The sequence below is a fragment of the Pavona decussata genome, unplaced genomic scaffold (genome assembly GCF_977016875.1).
Source record: "Pavona decussata unplaced genomic scaffold, jaPavDecu1.1 SCAFFOLD_94, whole genome shotgun sequence".
In the NCBI taxonomy this organism is placed as follows: Eukaryota; Metazoa; Cnidaria; class Anthozoa; order Scleractinia; family Agariciidae; genus Pavona; species Pavona decussata.
Window position 1 is genome coordinate 1377367 of NW_028145511.1, and position 20134 is coordinate 1397500.

A 20134-nucleotide genomic window follows, 5' to 3' on the forward strand; every position below is an offset into this window, starting at 1 on the left:
CCCGCCAATTCAAGCCATTTCAAAGTCAAATCGAGGCTATAGAGCCTCGCTTCCGTGTTCTCCCCTTTCAGTTCGCTTCCCGCTGCTCGTCGGCTTCAAGAATTCGCTCGAATCCTTCGCAAATTCAGCCATCCTGCTTGGAAAAGCTAATATACAGATGGCAGATAACGAGGAGATTGCTACTGCGGTTTCAGATGAGGCAAACACCCCAGATAAGAGGGTTAATTCTACGCCTTCAACGGAACGGTCGAAAGGCTCTCAGTTACCTGCTTCACGGAGGCAAAGTCAGGAGTCCTCAAGCAGTTCTAGTAGTTCCAGTGAGTCTGGCTCTTCATCGAGTGAAGACAGTGACTCCAGCAAGTCGGATAGTAGACACACGGCTCACAAGAAACGTCAAAAACTAGCTGAGCGAGATACTAGTAACAACACCCCGCCGAAGCACGAGGGTGATGAATACGTGCGTTTTGACACGGAAACCAAAGCCTGTCACAAGCTTGACTTGACAAAGGGCATGGTGAAATACGTGAATGATAAATTCACTACTTATGTGAAAGACAAATCCATTCATGACACAGTCCTGGATTCCAACCCAGTACCCAGTATCGATTGTCTCAAAACCCCAGCAGTCGATGATTATTTGGACGAGATATTTGAGTCTCTCGGGAAGTCATATGGTCGTGAAAGTGACAACAATGTATCCAAGGTTCAGTCCCGACTCACTAATGTCATGGGACCACTTGGGAAATTATGGCTTACTTTAGAAAAAGTTCGCACTGGGGAATCCAGTGAAGATCTCGATTTATTTGACTGCCTTAGGCTGGTGGAACAGTCTGTCTCTCTTCTGGGACAGGCAAAAGTAAGCCTTTCTTATACACGTAGGCTGGCAGTCCTCTTTCGCCTCACAGGGGACATGAAGAAAGCCAAAAAACTTCTTACTAAACACGGGACTTCATTAACCAAGTCTCACAAGACTTTGTTTGGGAAAAAGTTCTACAAGGCTCTCCATACAGCAACAAAGATTAGGAAATCTACAAAGGAGATTTCACACCATATTACTGGTTCCACTTCCCGGCCGTCCCCTCAGGTCTCCCGAGGCAAAAGGTATTCTAGGCAAGATTCCAGAAGCTCTCAGTCCTTTCGTCGTGGGCCCTCATTTCAGAGCAGAGGTGGGGGCAAGTCTGTCTCCTTCCGAGGAAAGAGCTCTAACTAAAAAGGATATCCAAAAGGCAAGTCAGTTAAATTCAGGGTCAAAAAGAGAGCACCTGAATCAAAAAGACAAGCTCCAGATTGCAAAAGAAATTCTGGAGACGTCATTACAGATAGTCCCAACAGACATCCAACCAGCTCTAAGAAAACTAGGGTTGGACACATCAGTTTTAAGCAGGTCTCTGCCATTGGCAGGGAGACTCCAGTTTTTTCAAACCAATTGGAGATTACTGACACAAGATCAGTACATTTTACAAATAGTCACTGGTGTGGTGATTCCCTTTCAACAAACTCCACTCCAGACAAATATGCCCCCTCATATATCTCACAATCAGTCAGAGAAAGAAAACATAGAGCAGGAAATTGCAGCAATGTTGCAAAAAGGGGCGATTCAGGTGGTCTCTCCAATGAAAGGGGAGTTTATCAGTCCAATATTTCTGGTTCCGAAGAAAGACGGGGGGAGCAGACCAGTGATCAACCTCAAGAGGTTGAATTCCCACATAGTGTATCAACACTTCAAAATGGAGGGATTGCACCTCCTCAAACATATAATTCAGGAAAAGGATTTCATGATCAAGATAGATCTCAAAGATGCTTACTTTTGTGTACCCATGAGCCAGCAGCATCAGCCTTTCCTGAGGTTCATTTGGGGGGGCACACGGTATCAGTTCACTTGCCTCCCTTTTGGTCTAGCTCCTGCCCCTCTTTACTTCACAAAGCTGTTGAAACCAGTGGTGGCCCTGTTACGCAGACTTGGCCTGAGGATGATTGTCTATCTAGACGATATCATTGTGTTCAATCAGACTCGGGAGGGAATATTGCGGGACAGGGACTCAACCCTCTGGTTACTTCAGAATTTCAGAATTTGGGTTTTGTAATCAACTGGAAGAAATCAGTGTTAGATCCTTCACATTGCATGGAGTACCTAGGCTTTGTGATAAATTCAATGGAAATGAACTTATCATTGCCAAAGGAAAAAATGAATCAACTCATCCAGTCTTGCAGAGACCTGATTCGGGAAAAAACTGCCTCCGTCAGAACCCTAGCCAGAATAATTGGGAAACTGACTTCGTCAATGCAGGCTGTTCTCCCTGCACCCTTGCATTACCAACACTTGCAAATGTTGCAAGTGGAAGGTCTGCTAGCAGGAAAGAGTTACGAGACAATGGTATCACTCAACCAGAATTGTCAGAACGACCTTCAATGGTGGGTGGATCAGATTTCCACCTGGAATGGTCGGTCAATAATTACTCCAGCCCCCGACCTGGTAATAACGACAGATGCATCACTGCAGGGCTGGGGAGCAGTCTGCCAAGGGGTTCGCACGAGGGGACTTTGGTCTCAGCAGGAATCAAACACCCTTCATATCAATGCATTGGAGCTGAAAGCAGCATTGTTTGCTGTGAGAGCTTTCACATCCAAAGAAAGGCAGTTGCATGTCCACCTGAGAATGGACAACAGGACAGCAGTGGCTTATGTATTGAAAATGGGGGGGACACGATCCTCGGTATTGGTAGGGATAGCCCAGGAATTATGGGGTTATGCTCTGACCAAACAAATTACACTGACAGCAGAATATCTTCCTGGAAAATACAATCACGAGGCAGACTGGGAGTCCAGTCACTTCCGGGACTCGAGCAATTGGAAACTGAATCCCAGCATATTCCAGGCACTAGACCAACTCTGGGGGCCCCTAGAGATAGACCTGTTTGCCGACCGTCTCAATGCTCAACTGATGAACTATGTCAGTTGGTTTCCAGACCCATTTGCCCAGGCAACAGATGCCTTTCAGATTCCTTGGTCGAAACTGAAAGGTTACAGCTTTCCACCTTTCTCAATGATTTGCCGTTGTCTGGCAAAGATCAGGAAAGACCAGGCAACAATAGTTATGATATCACCAACTTGGCATACACAAGCATGGTACCCAGGTTTACTAGAAATGTCTTGCAGACAGCCAGTTCTGCTCCCCCCTCTCGAGAACATCCTTATGTCTCCCAGTCAACAGCCACACCCCCTTGTTCTACAAGGAAGCTTACAACTAGTGGCTTGGATGGTTTCAGGCAAAACATCCTTGCAAAAGGAGTTTCAGAGCAAACTGCTGAGTTACTCAGCTCCCACTCCTGGCGCAAGGGAACTACGAGCGCTTACAATAGCGCCTGGTCACAGTGGTGTGGCTGGTGTCATCAGAGAGAAATTGATCCATTTGGCTCCACTGTGGCCTCTATAGCTGATTACCTCACAGAAATGTTTAACAAAGGCAGATGCTATCGTACAATTAATAACCGCCGCTCAGCAATCTCAGCATTTCACAAGCCCATTGAAGGCTGTAAGGCTGGGCAACATGAGTTGGTTTGCAAAGTATTGAACGCATGTTTCAATGCCAGGCCACCACAACCAAGGTATGTGGTGATGTGGGATGTTGATAGGGTGCTAGATCATATTTGCACTCTAGGATGTGATGCCAACCTTTCGGACAAACAGTTGACCCTTAAGCTGAGTATGCTGCTTGCTCTTGCTTCAGCAGGCAGATCCTCTGACCTTCGGGCTCTTGATTTAAGATACATGACAGTGAAAGAGAGCTGCATAGTCTTTGAGCTTGGTCGGTTAACAAAATCTAGGAAGAAAGGTCAGTGTCCCCTTAAGTTGACATTCACTGCCTTTGACACTAACCCTGACTTATGTGCTGTCTCAACCATAAATTGTTATTTAGAACGCACTAAAGGATGGCGCTCTGATTGCAATAAAAATCAGCTACTGTTGAGCTATATCAAACCACATAAGGAGGTAGTTCCTTGTACAATTGCTGGGTGTTTCGTACAAATGATGAAAGAATCAGGGGTTGACACCTGAGTTTCGAGCTCATTCAACCAGAGGTGCTTCAACCTCTAAGGCCAAAGCTAAAGGGCTCTCATGTCAGGAGATAATGAACATGGCAAAGTGGAGGAAAGAGTCCACTTTCAGAAGACACTATTTAAGGGATATTGTCTCTGAGGGGACAGGACAGGATGCCTTCCAGGCCACGGTGCTCCAGGAAGGTTAGGTGCTTTGAACATACGCTATTATATCTTATTGAGGTTTGTGAAGTGAAATTGGAAATTTCATCAGTGCGCGAAGCGCACGCATTGAAATTATAATTTCACGAGCAAACCGAAATAAGATATAATAGCGTCCCACTCTGTCCCACCCATTTATGTTCCCTATTAGGGATTTAAGAGACAAAATCTTATTTCGGTTTGCTTCCTCCTTCCAGGTGCTAAGCACAACTAGGATGTGTAGTGACAGTCAAGACCCTTGAAAGAGGCCTAATGGAGACTTACAGTGACTTGATCAATGTTGTAGTTTTTCTTATTCAAGCTGCATGTCATGCATTTTTTGATAGTTACGATATTCCACTCTTTGGGAATGTTTGAGCACACGTTTGTACTCCATTATTGTTGGGTTTATCACTTCATTGTTTATTATCAATGTAGTGCATTCGTTTTTCACGTGCAAAGCGGTTACTACATAATAAAGTTATTTTGTTTCCTATCCTACGTCTCAACTCTTCTTCTTCCGCTCCCTTGCGCTCACCGATTTTGGAGAATGAAAGGGGAGAACACGGAAGCGAGGCTCTATAGCCTCGATTTGACTTTGAAATGGCTTGAATTGGCGGGAAAACGGGGAGAATACGCTATTATATCTTATTTCGGTTTGCTCGTGAAATTATAATTTCAATGCGTGCGCTTCGCGCACTGATGAAATTTCCAACTTTTCATGCAGTGCCGCTACCAACGTCGTAAGAACGCAAGACGAAACTACGATATCTTAACCAACAAACGGTAAGGTATGGTTAAGGAAATGTTCCGAGAAGGATGACTCGACAAAGAGGTCTTTCTTGCAATGAATGAGCAGCGTTTTCAAATCAAGCCAATTTTTACCCCCGCGTCACACAAAAAAGGAATCGGCCGACAAATCGTAATGTTTAAAATTGGCCCACGAGGTTGAACGTACTAATCGCCGATAAAAATTAGCCTTAATTAAAGTTCTTCGGCGAGTTAAAACCTTATAAAAATACAAACATTCGAGTTTTGTCGCGTGTTATTTTGACTTTAGGAATACAGGGCCAATACATCGCTAACAAACACACACAGTTTACTTTGCGATTTGTTTCGATGGAAAATACAATGCTTTCAATAAAGGGTGGCGAATTAAAGAGAGCATAGTCACTCTTTCCAACAACGTACCAAGTACAGCAAGTTATTTCCTATTTTTTCCTGTTACAACGTTTTTGTTCATGATTACTCTGCATAAAATTCATAACAATCAGTATTTTATGTTAAAAAACAAAACACTCAGTCCGTTGGTAACCCTCGCTGATTAAATTTTAGTCTTTCAGCCTCGCAAGTCAATTACATTCAGTTCTTTTCCGCGAAGTTAATTTAAAAACATGCATCCTGTACCCTTCTACTTTGAGAATAAACAACAGCCGAGACAGGAACATTGCGGTGGAAATAAGCTTTATTTGAACCTCACACTTTCATAACAAGATTGAACTAGTCATTATCGCACTCCATGGTTATACCTGCCGAAACAAACAATTTCCTAATATTAGTTGCAATGTATAGATAAGCGCAACTTTAATAACATTGATAATTTTCGGTTTAACTTATAAGTTTTTGACTCTACACTGTATGAAAGTAAAATTAGAAGCTTTCATCTCTGCTACAGTCTTGTTCACAATGATTTGGTCAGGTCACGTGACATGTGACCTGACCAGCCTTGTCCAGCCATGGTCAGCGGCCACAATGTTCAAAATTCCAGGTGATTCTACCGTCATGGCGGAAATCAACACGCAACTGATTTGCGTGTCCTCCCCAAGCAACGCGCTCTTTAGACGATCCGCAATACCAGGCCATTTCGGTCGCAGAGTGGGGCAGACTGAAGTGGTAATTATGACCCTTGTAGACCTTTTTATAGACTGGCCAACCGAGCGAGATCTCCCATCCGCTGCATCTATCATGGGTGGTCTCGATGTTGCGGCAGTAAGCAGAGGTTGGGGTGACCAAACTGGCAAGGTAGAGAATGGCGACCAAGGAGGCTAAAGCAACACGGACTTCCATCTTCACGCTCTTCGGATCAGGGTCTCTTCAGGAAGTTAACGTTTCGTTGGCTGTTTCAGTGATAGGGACTTGGTGCTCGGTGTTATGGGCCTTCTCTCGTCAAAATCATGTCTTTAAATCTACGATTCGTGACCCAGAATGCATTGAGAATGTCTTTATATGGAGCATGGCATGCCCAACCCCACGCTTCTAATTGTTTGTGTAGAGACGTACATTAACATAGCGTTCGTGACAGGAAGCCTTAAGAAACACGGAAAAAATGCATTGAGATAAACAACGCAAATATACAAAAACGCCAAAGCTTTAAGGACCTCATTAAAAGAAGTAGAAGCTTACAACATAACTGCATAGAGTTAAATGCTTTTTCAGTGTTCCAATTTTTGAATGCATAGCCTACTGGAAAGGCTACATTGCCATATAGGCAAGGAATAATAATAATAATAATAATAATAATAATAATAATAATAATATAATAATAATAATAATAATAATAATAATAATAATAATAATCTTTATAAAGTCGTCCATGTACGATTAGAGAATCTAGAAATCATCCTCATAAAATCTACAGTGCATCGGATCGATTTTCTTTGTGTGTGCAGTGATTATTGCATCGGCCACAGGAAGTTAAAGGAATATGAGTGGTAACAGATCTCGATAAGGAGCTACGTGGTTCAGTGCATGTTACACCTCTTTCATGCAGTAAATTCCGGTCAATATTCTCAGTTAATTGTGTATTTTTCTAATATCATTCCTCAGCCAAATGTGCAAACAATTAAACACGCAAACTGACAATATTTTCTACTGCTCGTAGTAGAAAGAATTTAGAATTGTTCTAAATGTTTTATTTAGCATATTCTTAGTTTCTCTTTCATGAATTCATTCTATAGAAAGTTCAGAAAGCATTTTTAGTAGATACTGACTTGCGAGGTCGGTGCACTTGATGCTTTCATTGAATAAAAGAACCCACTTTAATACTTCAAAAACCCGGGCCGGGATTTGATCATGGCTGGTGTTTGGAACGGGATGAGGCATAAAGACAGAAAAGAAATTATTAAGTGTGATGTTATGAGACCTTATGAGTGTTGTCAAGAGTGAGACGCGTTGGAATCCTCCCGGGATAAATTCATATGTAAACGTCCGTATTTTTAACAATTATTCCACGAGCGCGCTTTGGATATGAGATGATTGATAGCCAACGATGCCAATAGCGCCGAGTTGGCTATAATCATCTCATATCCAACAAGCGCGAGTGGAATAATTGTTTTATTAAAGACAATCAAGAAATATTGCTAGATCTTGCTGATTTCGTTTTGAAAGAACAACCGGAAGACAATTCAATGGTCGCTATTTCTCGGGCATGGTATAATGGCCCACATAACATGACCGCTTAGCCAATCAAAGCCCTTTAGTAATTTGGATTTTTTTGCTTTAAAAAGGATGATAATTATAATAATAATAATATGAAAAGAGTTTGTCCCTGAAAAGAAGGATTACCTCTAAAAGAGCAAGCTTGAATTATGAATCATACCAATTAACTGGAGTTACAGGTGCATAAACACCATTACCAAACTTTAATGAAGTATACCAAATCTCAGTTTCGAATACTTAGGTGTACCTCATTCGTTTTATAATAATAATAATAAAAAAAAACCCACATCTATATCGCAACAAATATATTCTTCTTTTGGCATTCGATCATTGGTACGGGAAAGTAATATTTGAAAAGTCAAGGCGTTAGTGCATATCTTTAGGATTCATTTGTTTGTACGATATACTTCGATGCATTTATTCGTGTTCTTTTGCTGTATAAATTATCGTAAAAGTCAAAAGTGAGTTCAGCTGCTCTAGTCCCTAAATAGGCCTAGGGAACCGTTTACTTTGAGAGAGAGCTTGAAGGAAAATACGAATAATAATGATCCTCTCCAAAACTCTAACTTGGTAGTTTCTATAACAATTTCTGAGTCCTTTGCTGTAAGCTGTACAGCCTTTTGCTAAATTTCTGATACTCAACCAACCTAGAACTTGGTTTTCTTTCAATGGACTAACTCAGGAACCGTCAAATTAATCACTTCTTTTGCGTGACATCGGAGACACAAAATTTTGCACAAGTAAACAAAACCGCACAGAATCGCGTTTTGTATCCAGCTACCGTGTATGCCGTCACGTCCTGATAAGGAAACGAGACCATTCATTCATTCAAACAAAACCGAACTCGTTTTCAAGATTGTTGTGACTGACCTAGAGGTACCGAAAGGCTGAAGTCACCCTAGTTCTACATAATAATATTGCTTTACCTTCCATTTAACTTGTGAAGTTTATTTAATATGGTAGAATCCCATAAATGCTACTTAGGTCTTGTAAACGATTGCTACAACTGGTCCGTCCGACTGAGAAAATAAACTGCTCTCTGTCTTCAGTAATGGCTTTTGGTGAAGTTTTTTTCAATCCTAGTAGTGAAAACAGAAAACCTCTCTTCACAAGCTAAAAGAATCACCAAAAAACACCCAGGTATTCGGGTCTTGAGTACTGTCCATGGACAAGGCAAGATAAAGCTGCCTTTAATTCACTACCTTCAATCCACTTAGTGATATTTGATAGAAATGGAATGAAATTATTTATTGACTACTATTGAAACTGAGGACTTCTGTCCTTTTAGTTTCTCGGGCTTAGCTTGCTATCCCTATGAAGGAAATTTGGTTTGTCACGGTCAACAAGGCCACAAGCGATATTTGACTGATATTGTTTGAAGTTTTTCAGTCTTCTTCAATAAAGTTGTGATATATTGGTTATTGTATTTCTGCCTTCCGTTTCCTTGTTGTATCATGTGTGTTGCACTTGACAACATAAATTTTACTTTATTCAGTCCCAAACAAGAGAGAGGGGCAGCTTTTCTGATCTAGATGGATCAATAATTATGAATTTCGAGGACCAGCTATGAAACGTTCAGAACAAAGTAAGACAATTTTCTGAAAAAATGACAACACTGAAAACTTTCTGCTCTCACCCGCACAGACAGCAAAACCACAAGAGGTAGCGCTCTCAATACCTCCTTTTCTGAGCTCTAGCAGTTTGTCTATATGCCTTTATTTTTTGGCAGTGCGGATGAAGATGTGAATGATCTTTTGGTTATGTTTAATAGAACAGCTGCTTTCTATGGACTTAACAATAAAAGAAAACTTGAATTATTACTTTTACTTGAAAAGGGAAACGCTTTTGTATGGTTGAATACATCCACACACTTTCTTTAAAAACTGCTGGCTTTGAATAAGTTTCTGACGTTTTAGTTAAGCAATTTCATATCGAATCCGGCGTCCGTTTGGATCTTGCATCATGAGCTAGGAAAAGGGAAACAGCTTCCTGCCGTATCTCTCGCGCAATTTGCGGCCGGCATCCGACGTCTTTCTCAACGCATAAAATTATCATGATATTGTGATGAAACTTTGTTTTATTTCATACGTGGTTAGCGCGATTATTTAAAATCATAGGTGATTTTACAGAGACCACGATCTTTCGCAGACGCAGAAATGCTATCAGAGGGTGCATTTATGAGTAATCTCAATCTGCTCGTTAAGGGTGAGTCGCCTACAAACCTATTTGAGTTGTTGTTCAGCCCTACGACGTGCCTCGTAAACGAAAACCTTCTGATAAAATCTGCGCGGACTTTTCTCTCGGTTTGGAATAAGTTGCTCAACTGATTTTAATTCGCTTTGAGAATTTTGACTGGAATTTTGACTAGCAAATGTAACGAAACCTTGCGAAAACTCTATGAATATTGAAGTATCAGCCGGAGCTGATCTGACAAGCCGGCAGGATTCAGTTGTTCCCAAACTGAAGAAGACTGACTGATCTCTATTTTATTAACTGTAGCTGATAACAGAGAAACATCAACTACAAAGAACTGGATCCTGCTGCAAGACTAAAAGCACTGTGACAATGTCACACATCAGTAAATTAAACTGTACATGATCTGCTCTACTGAGAGCGACGGCAACGGCTACGCCGCAAAACGATTGGTTTAGGGGCTGTTTACATGGAGGGAGGAAGATCCTAGAGGGCGGATCATCCTAGCACCATATGTTTTTTCTATTCACTTTACATGCAAAAAGTTGTACTTGGCCCTAGCGCTAGGATCCTCCTAGAGATAGGAACTTCCTAGCTGTGAGATAGGAAGATCCTAGCACTAGGAAGATCCTAGCACCCTGTAAACTACTTTCGCTCGGAAGATCCTAGTACTAGGGACAAAAAGAATTTGGTTCCTGGGTAGTTAGCCGTATCTGTAGAAGTTGAACGAGTTGAAATAATCGCGAAGTAGCACAAATGAAATAAAGTTATATTTTCGAGTGATATTTTCGTTGGTGTTGCCGTCGACACTGCTAAGTGCTCTTCGAACAGTCAAGTGCTGTGATCATCTATATCAGTTCATTAAACTGTGGACAAAATAGCAAGAGCTCTCTACGCTTGAACTATCTTGAACGTTGGGTCTTATCCAAATGAACACGAAACATTTGGAATCTTTAAAGTTACATTAATTGTTATTTTCTTCAATAGTTCTCATAAAGAGAGGAAATATGTAAGCGTATATTTGGGGTATTCACTTAAAAATAATAATAATTATTATTATAATTATGAAAGGATTTTATCCCTGACAAGAGTGATTGTCGCTAAAAGAGCAAGCTTGAATTAGGAATCATACAAATTAAAATTAAAATCAGACCAATTAAAATTGGACTTACAGGTGCATAAACACCATTGCCAAACTTTAATCAGCTACACCAAATCTCAGTTTCCTTACAATTTCCGCATTTCTTGTTCCTGCAATTGCTGCTTGTATTTTAGATCATGCTACGGCTAGCTTCCTAGCTTAAGATAAATGAATCTTTACATATCCACTGCGAGAAGCGCTCCTAAAATCAACAGCTCAAACGCGTTATAATTTAAATCTCTCTGTATAACTCTCAAGTAGTCACGCATTCGTTTAGGAGGCGCGAAGTGCGGAGTGGAGCGAAACATGAGGAAAATAATGTTTCTTTCCCGTTTATTCTTCGACAGGAGGGAATTACATATGTGTTCAAAACCCTAATTCCTGTGCGCAACGTAATGGCTGAGAACAAATAAACCCCTCACTTAGTTGAGTCACCCACTGCTTTGAAATGTACTTCCCGTGCTACGAAGTCCGCGAAAACAATCAATTTTAAACAAATCTGATGTCGGATTTTATCCAAGCAAAAACAAATTAAATTTTCCGAAGAAACCGCCTTTCCTTTTCAGTGATATAACTGAGCTAATATTATATATGAAATCGAATATTAATTCTGTATCGCTCAAAACGCATCTCTAGATCTGTTTGAGACTAGTGACTGAAGTAGTTCCTGAACGAACGACGGTAAATTTTTCATTTTCTTTCTTAACTTGTACGCCACCCTTACCAATTTGGTTCCTGGATAGTTCGCCATTTTTGTACTGAAAAGTTGAGCGAGTTGAATAATCGCGAAGTAGCACAAATGAAATAAAGTTATATTTTCAGGTGACGTTTTCGTTGCCGTTTGAGTCGTCGTCGCCTCCCTAATAACAAGGCTTCATGGGATAACGTTTTATTGGTTCAATGCAACATTGTTTTTTTTTTTTGTGAAATAACAAACACGTCTGTGATGATGAAAAATCAGTTTTTTTTTTATCAAACCTTACCTAAAAAAAAGAGGATTAATCACATTTGAAATTTGAAATTCACAACTCTTGACCTGAAGTGAAACCATCGATAAAAGCTTCACTGTTTTGCGGCGTTGTGCTGCGCGCTATTATCAACTGATCCAAATGGTATAAAATAATTTAGCATCTCCAGGTTTCTTGCTTGGGGTCAAGAACAATAATAGTAAACCTTCCGCAACTTTCCAAACCCCTCTCCCCTAGTGTCGCTAATTTGACACGCCGACAATTTTGTGACTATTTGAAATTCATCTTCGCCGAGTCTCGGAACAATTCCTAGCCTCCCACGCAGACGTTCTTAGGGGTTCGTCAGGAACGCGTGACGAACCCCTAAGAACGTCTGCGTGGGAGGCTAAACAATTCCCTAAGCGCAATAAACAACAAAAGGCTTTTGTTTGGACTTGTGAAGACGAATTTGACTCACCACAATGGACCATTTCTTGATACGAAGTGATAAAATGACCTAATCATTAAGCGGAGTCCAAAAGGGCCATATTTTCCGCCCATAGAAGTGTTACTGATACGCCACCGATGCAATGACGGAATTCTTAGGTGTCTTCTGGGCGCAGAAGTGTTACTGATACGCCACCGATGCAATGACGGAATTCTTAGGTGTAAGGTTTTTAAAGACACAAAATCTCGGGAGTTTCAGTATAAAATCTTGAAACGAACGGATAGACTGATCCACTGAATGGCATCAGTTGATAAATCACAGAGGCACCCAACGACAGTTTTCTCTAAGATCCTTTGAAACGCTATTTCAGGCTATCTGGAGTGCCTTTAAAGCTCTGTAGGTTCATTTTAGGCCGCGCTATAATATTTTTATCTGTTCCATCGTTCTAGGGGAACTTGAGTCTTTTCGAAATTACTAGGTCATCGTTTATCCCTTTCCCGACTGAAAACCTTAGGTCTTATTTCCTTTCCGAAAATCTTAGCTGACCTTTTTTCGGTACCCGAAACAACATTTTTATCAACCCGAAAACACCAGGCCCATATCACGAAAGTTCGAGGTGAAAATTCCCTTTAGAAAATTGTAGGGGATTAAGGGCCTTCCGAAGAGATAATTTACCGAAACGATCTGTTGGGTGCCCCTGAAATCATGTAGTTTTTCGTATGGCATCTATCTTGTATCTTTGCCTCGGTTCTGTTGGCAATCAAGTGGAACGAAATTTTCGGGTCACCCAACAAGAACATTAAAGCAAAATACTTCTAAATGACGTCTCCTCTATTCCCAGATGATTTTGTTCTCTTTTAAATACATATTTTTGTAAGCTTAAACAGACTGATTTGTGCAGATGCTTTAGACATGGAAGTCTTAGGAAACAGAACAGATCAGATCAAGGAAAGTAATCGCTATAAATCTAGACTTTATTCACCCTTGTCCCTTATAATACTCGAAATTACCGACGATTTTTCCCAAGTTCGCATTCATTTGTGTCTGCGTTTTCTGAGGCAGCAAGGAACTACAACTGATACAACTAGCATCAGTCAGAGATTATAAGTTAACCAGTGACCCTGGGGGCTTTCCATTGACCAAAAATTCTGAATCTCCGGGATGAGGATAGACCGTTCGCAGTCAAGGCCCTTGTTTCTCCTCTGATTGTCGAAATTGTGTGCTTCGATCGAACTGCCGCCATCTTGTTTGCATTGTCGAGCGCTAAAAATGAACTTATATTTTCACAATTCCAAACCTGCAAAGTGAGATCTGGGTACGAAATAAGGCGAGCGCAGCCTGGGGAGAGTGCCAAAACTACCGAGGGGTCCCCTCGTAAGGTTGTATACCACTCGGTAGTTTTGGGGCTCTCCCCAGTTGCGCTGGTCATTACAAGCCAAGATGGCGGCAGTTCGATCGAAGCATGCTATATCCTCGACAGGATAGGATAGCCGGGATAACTTTATCTATACACGGTATTTCCCTCAGCTACATAATTATCATCAACCTACAACTATCTATCTACCTAACTAGGATTATAAAAGTTAAAAAATAATAAAACAATAAATGCTGCTATTCTTGGAGGCCGTGTTTAAAATCTTACCTATAACTGTGGCGTCAGTCAATCACAAGGGACATAGTAGTGGACTATGAACAGTCAAGAATGAGGACTCAAATGGAAAAGATATTTTTTCGGGATGAAATTAAATTTCGGATATAACTTACGAGGTTATCCCAACGTCTTCAGTTTAAATTTGAATTTCCAGCTTGTTTCAGCCACAGTTAATTAAAGGCAATGGTTATGAAACCTGACAAACTTCTTTGTTGTATGTTTTTCTTTGCCTTTTTGGCCTTGACCTTGCACAAAAAAACAATAGAATTTGGAATGTGTTGGAGCAACTGACCAATGGAAACGTTTTTGTTAAGATATTCAACTGTGGTGCGAACGTTAAAACAAAGGATTGTGCAGGGTCGCGGCCCTTTCAACATAAATTGCAGCACCATTCTCTTAATGGCAAGGTTTCCTACCCAGTCCCTCAGTTTACGATGTTTCAGCTATAAAACATGCACAGTTTATGGCAATGCCTCAAGATTTCCAAGGCAAACTTAAATAACTATCCAAATGAGTGCACATGAGCAGAAGGTATCATCCACTCATCTCAAATGTCATCTCATTGTCAGTCGAATAACGCAAGAAGAGACACTGACTGAGAGAGTACGAATATGCCGCCGGCGATATTCGTGCATTCAGTACTTGTAATACAAAACCAATTTCCTAGAACACGTGGCATCTCATTTCACCAAGCTAAAAGATCAAACTTTTTTTTCCCAACATTAGTCTTGAAACGTTGCACTTCAATTGTTTCCCATCGGCCATTTTTTATCTGGATCAAAAATTTTCATCCACATTCTCCATGACGAACAAATGGTTGACCGTTTAAACGGGACTTGTCGTTCTCTTTGTACATTATGTATAAAAGGTTACGTTTGGTAATAAAATATCTTATTAGATGTTTTGTAGACTTGCTTACAAGTCGAGCTTGGAGTGCGCGAAGCGCGATCGTAAGAGCTCGAGCGAGCGAGCGCGGAGCGCGAGGTCCATTCAATGAGAAGCAAGCGAGCGACTTTGAGAAAGTCTAGATGTTTTGGTGTCTAATATCCCTTTGTGTTTTATTACGAGTTGTGTTGTATTTGTGACGAGCCTTCAGGACGATTCAAGGTACAATGAGCAAAAATTAACGCAACTTATGTCTTAGTCTTCAATAAACAGAATATGAAATTCTTGATCCACGAACTTTCCACGTGTTTCGTGCGTGTTCCAAAGTCCAATCCAACCCTCCCATTATACCTATACCTCCCACGCAGGTTTGACGTCAAAAACAATATTTTCCTTTTGTCATTTGGTCAACTATAGCGTGTCCAATCCGCCACTAGATTACCGTATTTCCTCGAATAAGCGCCGCGGCGCTTATTTAATTTTTCGTGTCTCCTCTTCGGCGCTTATTCGAGGGCCGCGCTTATTTGAGGGCGGCGCTTATTAAAAAGCTCATAACACAAGGCCAAAACATTTTGATTGTACAAGCAAACGCTGACAATCTCCTTACTGCAACAGTTACAGGGAAGAGAAATAGGGAGGTTGGGCTTGTCGTACCGGAGAAGTTTACAGCCTTCACGCAAGAACAGCTGAAGAACGCGAACATTTTGAAGAGAGAACTGAATGAAAGAACATCAAGATATACTCACTTCGAACTGAAAAACATCACTATTGATGAAAATAAATTCCCATTTCCGGCTTAGAACCGCATTGCAGCGATTACAGTGTATTTTTATCATCTTATGGAAATACTCAAATAAGCGCCGCACCGGAGCTGCGGCGCTTATTCGAGGGCGGCGCTTATTAACCATTCCGCTCCATGTGCGGCGCTTAATCGAGGGCGGCGCTTATTCGGGGGCGGCGCTTATTCGAGTAAATACGGTACGGCTTAAAGTCGCAATGGTTTCACTCATCATCAACATTTTAAAAGTACCTACTATTCCGCCTACACTTGCTAACTTTTGCTTACTGCTAGTCATAACATTTGTCGTGATTTGTAGTATCCGTTGCGAATTGTAATCCCTCTGACCAATCACAACAGACATAGACAGCCAAATGAAGCAAATACATCATGTAACCGGCGCTAAGCGCGGGAAAACGCATTCGAGCAAATCAGGACTGATTATGGCTTTGAAAACACTGGTGATCCTTGCAATCTGGTTTGCTCTCAACAGTGTGATTTATTCACGAATTGCACTATTTTTTTTTTTCTAAATCGCATCCTTTTTAAGCTCATCAAAATGAAAATGAAATAATAATAACCAATCAAATTTCATGGCTTACCTGCACTAGCCAATCAGATTGCAGAAAAATATAGGGCCAAAAAAAAAAAAAGTCATTTTGGGGGGAAATTTTGCAATGTCTGCCATGGACATTTCCACTTTTCCATTCGTTATTGTTGAATTTTGCGTGTTAGCCGTGCGAGCACTTAGCGAAGTGGATAAATTAATATTGATATTGACAAAAAAAACTGGGTGATTTCGAAATGTGGTAATTGAACTTTGTGTCGTCCAGTTTTGGTCTGAAATCATACCGGTGATTTCAAATCGAACTCGCGCTGCGCTTTCCATGTATAACAGTTATCCCGCGGTTGTAATTTGTAAGAAATCGAGCCATCGTAAGACCGTAATAACACATTGTGGCGTTTCTAGAAGTCTTTCAATCAACTTATGTAATATATCTATTAAAAAGTTTTTCAATCATAGCAACCAAAGCCGGTTTGAATAGCAACGTTGACAAACGACAAATGAATGTTTGGTTAATCAACAGAGTTGATAACTAAAGGTAAATTGGCCACCGTAAAGAGATTCGAGTGCTGACGTTTCGAGCGTTAGCCCTTCGTCAGAGCGAATCGAAGGACTAACACTCGAGACGTTAGCAACTCGTATCTCTTTACGGTGGCCAATGCACCTTTAGTTATCAACTCTGTTGATAAACCAAACATTCGTTTCTACTCCCCACCGACGCAGTATCACAGTCTCTTTACAAACTGACCCCTTTAAACAACAAACTAACTGACCAACCGACACTGACTAGCCAACGAACCAACGAACCAACCAATCAACCTACCAACTTACTTATCAACAAACTATTACTTGTAAGATTTTTACTCTATAGAGCGATCTCCAATTGAGTGTCGTAAAACCAAAATCAAAGTAATTACTCTGGCCAATCGCAGCAGATGTAAACAACACAACGAGCCAACCAGAATTCGAAGCAAATACATGAAACTGGTGCCAAGCGCGGGAAAACGCGTGCGGCCAAAACACGATCGGTTTTGGTCTGGATTCCCATTGGTTGAGCAAGTGGCGCGAGTTTTGTTAACCGATCACAGAGCGTAGTAATGCAAAACCAAAGCAAATGCGAAATTACTTTCAACACTCAATTGAAAACCGCTCTATAGGAGAAATTAAAAAAAAGAGCCAAAGTGATATTCTAATCCTTGTTCAAAGAAAACTTAACCGTCGATCAGACGACTATCATCGATGTAGTTTCGCCATGTTTCTTTCCCACAACTCAGATCACAGTCGGACAACAATTCTCCCCGTTTGAACATTCCCGTCAGCATGTTATCTAAAAGCATGCATTAAAATAAAAATTTGAAGCGTTTGAAAAATCCACGGTGTAGTAACGATTGAATACCCTCGTTATTAAAACTGTATTATTCGATAATGGCTCCAGAGCTTTGCATGATTGTCTTAGCGACTATGAGAAACGCGATAATAAATCATGCCCGAGATCAGCAGTGTCCAGTAAGTCGTCTTCTGATCTTTCTTACAGATTGAAATCAGCTAGATCTAGCAATAGTTTTTGGTTGTTTTTGATAAAAAAAAATTATCCCCCTCGCGCTGCTTGGATATAAAAATGATTCTAAGCCAATATCGGCGCTACAAGCCTCCTTGCCTATCCGGCATTAACAGCTCATATCGAATGCGCGCTCGTGCAATAAGTGTTAATGACGTTGCACTAGTAGGCCTGAGATAATTTCAGTATCAGGGAAAAAAGTGTTATTTGCTAAGAAGAAACGTTTTTAACTGTTTATTCTAAAACATTACAAGACACGACGATGTTTTACTATACTGTTCGCGTTTTAGTTCGGGTTCTTACAAATAACGACAAAGTGAAATCATTGCATTGCATCATTGTGACTTTTAGATTTACTATCGTTTTGACGTATGATATTGTAAATTCATTATTGTTGTCACTGAAAAGCCCTTTTCAGAGAGTGTCATTAAAGTTTGTATTGTAGTGTAAAGTGTTATTGCAATTTGCGAGTATGTCACTTAAAAAATACGACAAGTGTAAAAACAGTCGACAGGTACTACAATGACGACAAGTGACAATTCAAGACATGTATTTCAATTCACGACGTCAAAACAATTCACACCAGTACATAGTTCAATAACGTAATTATAAAAAACATTGTTAAATGGAAATTTCAACCAGTTTTAAATCAGTGGGGAGAAATTTCGATTAGTCAGAAAACACGCTCGTCTTAGTCCTAAATTTTGCGGGTATACAGACGTCAACGCAAGAAAATTACAATGAGAAAGAAAAATCCATCCCCGTTGCCAGGATGGAGAGTTCGCATGGAAAAATTTCCACCTTGGTTACCCGGCATTTTGTCGTCTTGGTAACCTTCATAGGTTATCTACGTAGCTAGCCTGCCTACACAAGTAAACACATCGACTCCCGCTAGTGTTTTTTTCTTTTGTAAAGCTAATAAAAACTGGCTGATTTAAAAAAAAATTGTCAAGATCTCAGTTACCATGTTGGAAACTCGGTTTGGCTGGGTTTCAAAACTGGTTCACAAAACCAATAAAAGGACATGTACGTATGCATTTTAATTTGCAAAGCTCCGACGTGTATTAAATTTCACAGGCCCCAGTTGAATCATGACTTTTAATTTGTCCAGGTTTGAGCCAAAAAGACTCAGTGACCAATTAAACACCTATAGTTTTTAGCCAAGATGGATTGTTCTGAAAATCGCCTGGAAAAAAAATCTGCAATGCAGAAGAGACAAAAGATGGACAAGTTGAGCTCCCATGACATTCCTTTCAATTTAATATCAACATACGAGAGATTTTGTTTCAAATTGTATTGTCATGTAAATCATGTAAACCATGTAACTCAGAATTGGCGATTTATTATTGGATTTATGTTTGTAGTACAACTGGAATTGATGAGACTCAACGAACGAACTATCAGAGGTAAGTTAAAAACTATACCTGTTGTCTTGTGTTTTATTTAATTTCTTGATATCGTTGAAATTATGACAGATGAAAAGGCTCGGTGTCTTCTTTGAAATAAATCGTTTGATCGTGAGAAAAAGCTGCTTCGCTTAGTTAGATACAGCGATGGATTTTACAGTGTTATGCGTGGGATAGCCGTAATGTTACAATAAAATGTCGTTTTCTTCTAAAAATCCGTTACAGGTTTTAATTCATGCCTAGCATCAGACAAAATTCTTTCTTTCCTGGATCGTAACATTTTCGACAAGGCAGGTAAAAAATTTGGACCGGAACAACTCGGACCGCCAATCCGGGTCGGATCAACTCGGATCGACTCAGATCATGAAAACAAAAACATAAAATTAAATGAAATTGAAACTTTTACCCCATTTGAAGGTTAAAATTCCGGTAAAAAATTGGCCAAATTAAGAAAGACTCGCGACGTTTCTCCGTGTCGTGCTGTGTAGTCAAGCCGCCACTTTGTATTCTAAGTACCAGTTCCTCTCGGACTCGTCTCGTGTTCATCCATCCCTCATCCTGCCGCGTCGATCTCCACTGACGATCATGGACCCAGATGAAGGTAAAATCTAGGCCATCTTTGTCAGTGAATTTGTATCCGTCCATCAAAATGATAATGTCAGTCATAACCCATTTCTGTTACGCTACGTGATTTCGCAGAAATTCGCTTTACTTTCGTTTGGCTCCTAATTTGGAAAACAGGAAGTTGATAGATATAGCTAATTATTAAACAAAACTTGGCCTGCTTGACGACAAGGGATTTCAGACGTTTAATACGAACGAACTTGAAACGATTTTCAAAGATCCTGAAGATAGTTTTTGAGGAGGACGATGATCCGAAAGGTAT

General features: G+C 40.5%; 3 protein-coding genes across 3 annotated transcripts in view; 2 read left to right on the forward strand and 1 right to left on the reverse strand.

Moving 5' to 3' along the window:
* The first annotated feature begins 76 nt into the window (after nt 1-76).
* Nucleotides 77-2062, forward strand: LOC146473294 (uncharacterized). Its single transcript, XM_085118666.1, has one exon. The coding sequence runs from the start codon at nt 158-160 to the stop codon at nt 1208-1210; it is 1053 nt and encodes a 350-aa protein (XP_084974792.1). The 5' UTR covers nt 77-157; the 3' UTR covers nt 1211-2062.
* LOC146473295 (uncharacterized) lies at nt 1515-4056 on the forward strand. The gene is made up of 2 exons (XM_085118643.1): nt 1515-1846; nt 2010-4056. Exons 1-2 carry the CDS (start codon nt 1515-1517, stop codon nt 4054-4056), a joined length of 2379 nt encoding a protein of 792 aa, XP_084974769.1.
* Nucleotides 4057-15645: 11589 nt separating this feature from the next.
* Nucleotides 15646-20134, reverse strand: part of LOC146473296 (melatonin-related receptor-like) — a 55454-nt gene continuing 50965 nt past the window's right edge. The window contains exon 2 of the transcript XR_014866426.1: nt 15646-15925. The gene's annotated coding sequence lies outside the window, so the exon portion shown is untranslated. The remainder of the gene's footprint in view (nt 15926-20134) is intronic.